General features: G+C 38.5%; 1 protein-coding gene across 1 annotated transcript; it reads right to left on the reverse strand.

Moving 5' to 3' along the window:
- Positions 1-1,624: 1,624 nt before the first annotated feature.
- LOC103961154 (protein tesmin/TSO1-like CXC 2) lies at positions 1,625-6,274 on the reverse strand. The gene is made up of 10 exons (XM_009373684.3): positions 5,910-6,274; positions 5,055-5,215; positions 4,219-4,975; positions 3,590-4,074; positions 3,389-3,466; positions 2,865-3,045; positions 2,687-2,782; positions 2,545-2,611; positions 2,253-2,409; positions 1,625-2,171 (listed from the first exon to the last, which is right to left on the reverse strand). The coding sequence occupies exons 1-10, from the start codon at positions 5,958-5,960 to the stop codon at positions 1,832-1,834; spliced, it is 2,373 nt and encodes a 790-aa protein (XP_009371959.2). The 5' UTR covers positions 5,961-6,274; the 3' UTR covers positions 1,625-1,831.
- Positions 6,275-6,605: the final 331 nt, after the last annotated feature.

Raw genomic sequence — 6,605 nt, forward strand, 5'->3', positions numbered from 1 at the left:
TTGTTTTAAGAACATTGCAGTACGTAAGCCTTGATTTTATTTTGTTTGTTTAATTTCAGTTTTGTTTCATTCGAGTTGTATCGATACATATAGTTGCAATTTATTTAGCATATAGAATTATCTATATATCGAGTTATTTCTGAAATATATATATATATATATATATATATATTTGTGGTTGGTCTTTTATTCTTGTCCAACAAAGAATTCAAGAAGATTAGTTCAATTTGCGTTACTACGTAGTACAATAATGTATACGATACGTTGATTTGATCTGTGCAGTGCAGGGAAAACCATATTAAAAAAGGAAATATGCCAAGCCATATTAACCAAGAACTTTGGTTTTCTAAACATCAAAAGACAATAAAGAAGGGTTGATATTTAACCAAATCAAGAATTCATGACAATTAATTCAAATATGTACAAGGTAATGTATACGATACATTATCTGATATGAGTTGTGCAGTGCATATTTTACTCAGGTTTCATGAGCTTTCAAGGGAAAACCATATTCAAAAAGAAAAATATGCCACGTCGTATTAACCAAGAGCTTTGCTCTCCAAAAGCATCAAAAGGCAATAAAGAATGAGATTTAGTTAAGAATAACGCTAGGCACATTAAATTTGTGAACCAAATAATGTGGTACCAATCGAATTTGTACTTTAATACAAGTTGGAATTTGATTAATAATGGTAATGAAAATTTGGCCAATTTTTTTCATAGTTCCTGTGATGACACCAGACTTGCAATGTCATCGTTGTGGTGAAAAATTTTTTATTTAAACTCTTGTGGTGAGCCCTATCTGCAATTGGGGTCCAAATCTAAACTTCAGTTAGTTTTTCGTTAAATGAACTCACGTGAGCCTCACATGAAGAGGGTTAAAGTCGTAATTTCATACCAAATTAACCTAGAGCATCTGTAGCAAAGATATAGTATGACTTGGGGCTCAACCGCAATTGGATTTAACCCTCTCATTTCACAGGATCCGATTGTCTCTTCTTACTGCTCCCTTGTTTTATATTTCCAAACGATTGTATATGCAACATAATTCAGCAAACCAAAAGAAGAATAAAAACATACTGAGATTAATCAATGGAATAGAGAAACTTGTTTGTGAACGTTCATAGAGAAGCTTGAAATTTCACGCGCATGACTCGTATCTCTATTTCCTCTCTCACTATAACACGATCGAACATCATCCAATACAACCCCACTCACACACGCACCATATGTTTTAACCCCACACACATGAGGCTCACATGTTTTCTTTATTTTTTTTAACAGAAAACTAATGGAAGTTTGAACGTGGACTGCAAATTACTAACGGGGCTCACCACAAGTCTTTAATTGACAGCTTTTTAACAACGATCATACGTAAAAGTGCAATGTCACCACAGAGACCATGAAAAAAATTTGGCCTGAAAATTTATGTAATCTAGAATGTGCTACATCATTTAGTGCATATAGAACCACCATTTAGTTAAATCTCAACCGCTCAATCATGAAAAATGATGTGCGGGAGAGAATCATGGTACACATGTGAAAAAGGAAACAGATTTGAGCATGGTCCATGTAAAAAATTACCAGACAGAAATGGTAAAACTTGGAAACGAAAGGGGGAAAGAGAAAACACTAGAGAATGAAATTCCATATATACAACGAAGAGTTGGTATTATGAAAGCAGGGATACCATATTATTATTATACAGCTACAGAGAAAAAAAATCAAAAACCAACTCAAACAGCATACAGAGCTAAACTTAGTACCTTTGAGTACAAGGTATACTAAAAGATTTTTTTTTTTTTTCTAGCTTCGCGAATTTCCGACCTTCTCAATTCTGGGGAGTGAGGGAAGGAAACGAAGGGATGGACTGCAAAATTAGTTTCCTACCGGCCCTTCGACCAGGTGATGGCGCGAATTCTCTGTTAGGAGGACACACCCTCTTACCATTCGGAGAAGCAGTCTTGATGCCAGTGCTGGGTGACCCATCTCCTTGAAGAATCTCTGGCATTTCATCCTCTGGAACTGTTTGGATGTGTCTCTCAAACTTGGTTTCAGGGCGCAGAATCCCAAGTTTCTGGCTTGTATACAATCCAGAAGAGGATCCAATGCTAAAAACAGAAGATCGCGGGGGTTTGTTCTTTGATGAAAACGGCAGCGAGACCAATTGTCTGGAACACAAATTAATTGTTAATGATCTAATGGCAATGACACAAGCAACTTCTCATTTGCAAATAATTTAAGAACTAAACCTGGAAAGCCGTAACGGCGTTGTGGGAAGAGCAGAATCCTGGCGCTGCTCTTCATTTTCCTGAATTTCATTTTTCTGTTGATAATTTTCAGCCGCACTCTTTCCGCATGCTTCTGCTTCTTCTTCATCTGCCTCAGTTTCTGTTCCCATAAAAGACCCTGAATTCCAAAAGAATAAGGAACAAATATAAAGACAATTGGCAAGCACGCTTGAAGGACATCAGATTCAGACGGGAATACAGATAATAAGAAATCCACAAGAAGTAATCATGCAAAGCGTAACACGTCACTCACCATCCTTTCTACCAAATGTATTTTTACAGCCTTCACATCTGCAGCTAATGGAGCATCCAACACCGCCCTGTAAAGGAAAACCAAGTGTGAATAACATTTAAATAGGATATTACAAGCAAACAAGATATGCTGAGGGGTGAACCTGATAGCATTCACAGTATTTTTTCAGGCAACTTGATTTCTTGCAGTTGCATCCTCTTTTATGTCGTGCAGAAGCTGGGGTCTTGCTGGACTCCTCCTGCAAGTGAAAACAGATTTTACCGGTTAAATTTCTGTTCAACTTGCAAACAGAGCAGAGAACAGTTAACTCATTTTCTAACCCCATATTCAGGAACAGGATCAGCGTTCCTAATCACTTTTGGAGCAAAAGCAAGTGGGTTGCGAGACTCAATCTGTTTACGAGTTGCAAGAACAGTATCTTCATGAATAGGCTTGTTGAAGCATTCTTGACATGAACATGGCTCTATGCAGTAGACACCAGCAGCAAAGCATTCACAGTAACTGCACAATAAGTATCAGAAGTTGAATAATAGACTTAACGACCAGTGCAAGAAGTAAAAAGAATCAAAGAATATCAACAGTTTATCCGCCTCAGGAGATTATGCAGGAGGTAACTCTTCTGCATGTAGACTTTTTAATAACTACCAGGTTTACAGCTTTTTCATAGCAAAGGATAATGTTGATTGAGATAATTGGATGCAACTCTAAAGTGAGGGAAATGAAATTCCTAAGCCAATATATATCTGACTGATGATAGATTCAAACATGCAACAAAAGCTATGTCTGAATGCAAGCAACGTGACAAAAGTTTTAGGCTTCACTAAAAGGGAGATGAATAACCTACAGTTTCAGACACTTTGACTTTTTACAGTTGCAACGTTTGCAAGAAGACTCGGCTTCTCCAGCTTGTTCGAACTTGGGCCTGCACATCCAATGAGAATTATAAGATGTCAGATAAAAGTACAAAAATCTAACCAATCACACAAAAATGAAAATGAAGATGACATAATAATTTAATGAAGAATATCTGGTCAACAGAACATGCCTCTTCTTTTTCGGGCTATTCTGGTTAAACTCTTCATTAGCTAAAAATGCAGGTTCTTGGGAAGCATCTTGCAGCAGCTGAACCCCATTTTCGGCGCCATCCATGTCCCTTTCAGAAGAAGCCGAAGAGAAAGATTCATGACCAGGTCCTTGACCGGCTGTGGGGGAATTAGCAGGGGCAGTGAGGTTGGGCAAACTTAGTTGTCTACCATAGGCCAAGATTTCACGCTTAATGGTTTTGTAATCTTTTGAGGTTGTTGCAAGAGCATTTAAGTGCAAACCAATTCCAGGTACGATGCACCGTGCAGATTCACCACCAGGTTTCATCGGAACAAGTTGCTTATCATTTGTGGTGATTTTTTCATCAGATTGAGATAACATAGAAGAACTAGAACTTGGAACATTGTCTAAACTCTTCCTACGCGCTCCCACCATCTCAAAATCTAGACAGCGCCTTCGCAAACCACGATGCAAATTTAAACCAGGCTAATGCACAAACAGAGAAAATGACATTAGCACAACCATCAACAAGCAAAACAAACAAGGCAATGACAACAATTCATAACAAAGTCAAGAATCTTTGGAATCGGCATTATTAGGACTATCGTGATGGCATAGTGAATACTTTACCTTACAATTGAACTGCATGGGTGCTTCCACTTTATTATTTTCTTTCTCGATTTGACTGCTAACCATACAATTATTCAAATGGTCCTGCATCAGTTCTGTGTCTTCCGGCTGACTAGCTTCTCCATATTGAGATGAAGGATCTTCAGTTTCAGGCTGTTCTCTGGAAACAACTGTATCAAGGACTAGCACGTTTTGCTCATCATTAATTTCATTCTGTGAGAGTCGCGGCATTAGAGAATTACAAAATCTTGTTACGGAGTCCAGAGGATTCTGCATTATCCCCCTAAAAGCCTCTGAGCCATTGGGGGAATTGAAAATTAATAGGTCGCTAGCATCAGAGATCAAACTCTCCCAATCACAGCCTGTCAATTCGTTTCTTTGCTCACTCTGGCATATGTTCTGTAGATGTGCTCCATCATCGGAAGAACAATTTTCAGAGGTCTTTTGAACATATGGAACGAGTGGAGCTGACAAGTCAGCCACTTCCGACTCACAACCTGCCTCAGTACCACAACGAGTTGTTGCTCCACACTCAGGGCTACCAGAGTCATATTTCAAATTTCGCGGCAGCTCAATTACAAACTTTGAGAGCTCACTAGATGGCTCAACAGAAGCTTCTCCAATAGAATCCCCTGGAACACAATCCTCATGTAACTCTGCTGAGTTAATACAGAGTTCAGCCGCATCTTCATTCGCAGAGACTTTATTTCCGCTTTCAAGAGAGGACTCGGGTTTTGACGGATCAGAAGGGTTATGCCTGAAAGAAATGGAGTATAATTTACCAACAGAATTAGGTAAGAAAAACAAAGTAAAAAAGAAATACAGCAGTAAATTACCTCCTTAGGAACCTGGATTCCTTGTGAGAGCTGACATGGGGCGAAGTGAAGACGGAAGGGAGGGATGCGAAACTGAGTGAGCTGAACGTCTGAGTAATGTGAACAGACTTCACAGGCTTGATAGGAGAAAGACTATTGATATAGTTAAACACAGGAGAATCCTGCACATGTAATGAAAAATACAAAAAAAAAAAAAAAAAAAAAAAAAAAAAAAACACTTCTTACATGATGAAACGATACATACAGACAGTAATTGGAACATCAACACCTAAAATATAGAAATTATACAAAATTAATATATAATCTCAATTGCACCACCAAAAAGAAAAATAACATTCACAGAATACATAATACATACAAATTGGTATAAATTAAATTAAATTCCATTAACTTCTGAAAACCAGTAAAAAAAGAGGTGGGGGGGGGGGGGGGTTGGAATTGGTAAAAATTAGGTCCACAACAATCCCAAATTGAGTTTTCTGAAGCCAAATGGTGACAATTGACCATGAAACTGAGCTCGATTTGAGATCCAAATCACAAAATTTCGAAACCCACATAAAGCAGACACTTTTTTTTTCCAAAACAAAAGAAAAAAAAATAACATGAGAGAAAAGGATAATAAATAATCTGAAAAGAAATATATTTGAGGACTGATCCAGCTGAAAATCAAAGATCAACCCACATGCAGTGATGCAGGGCAACTGCAACCCATGAAAACAAACAGGAAACTCAAGAAATTCACATGCTTTAGAAACACAGAGGAAACAACCTCAAATACCAAACAAAACCCAATTCAGCAACGACCTTAATAATTCAGAAGAAGAAAAAAACAAGAAAATGGGAACAAAGCCTGACCTCAAATTTGGCCTTGGGGGTGCCGATCTGGTTTCTCTCTGGGGTGTCCATTTCCAGAGAGGCAGCTCCACCGCATGCCACCACTATCTCTCTCTCTCTCTCTCTCTACTCTTTGGAGGTGAATTTGGTCCTCTTCTCTCCGAAGTCCAAGACTGTAAAAAACAAAAAGGAAAGAAATGGCGAGGTGGGTCTCGTGCAATTTGGAAAATAGGTCTAAGAATTTCAAGAAGAGGGAAGGCGGGAGAGTTTGGAAACAAGTCTCGTGGGGATAACTTTGACCCCACCACCCCCACCTCAAAGCCCCACCGCTCAACAGCTGTACGTATATATGTATATATGTTTCTGTAATTTTCTCACCATCACCCACCCGACCCAACGCACCCGGCTTTAAAAAAGGTAACGTACAGTTTACTGCGTCTGGATTTTCTCAATCTCTCTCTCTCTCTCTCTCTTCACTCAGCACCCTTCGCTCTCAGGCTCCAATTCCTCTCTTTTTTGGTCTGGCACTTTGGGTCTTTGGCTTTTTATATTAATAATTTTGCTTTGATTTGCATTCTTTTCACTACTTGACTTTGTAAACTGCAATGCCTGTCCTTTGAGGCATTCGCTATTTTGCCCCTCTTCATCAAAAGAACACTAGTTTTGGCCTCGGGGAATTACCCATTGACAATTACTTTTATCTTCTTACATTTTTTA

This window comes from the organism of the source record quoted next, unplaced genomic scaffold (assembly GCF_019419815.1).
Source record: "Pyrus x bretschneideri cultivar Hongxiangsu unplaced genomic scaffold, Pyrus_bretschneideri_v1 Contig21, whole genome shotgun sequence".
Taxonomy (NCBI): domain Eukaryota; kingdom Viridiplantae; phylum Streptophyta; class Magnoliopsida; order Rosales; family Rosaceae; genus Pyrus; species Pyrus x bretschneideri.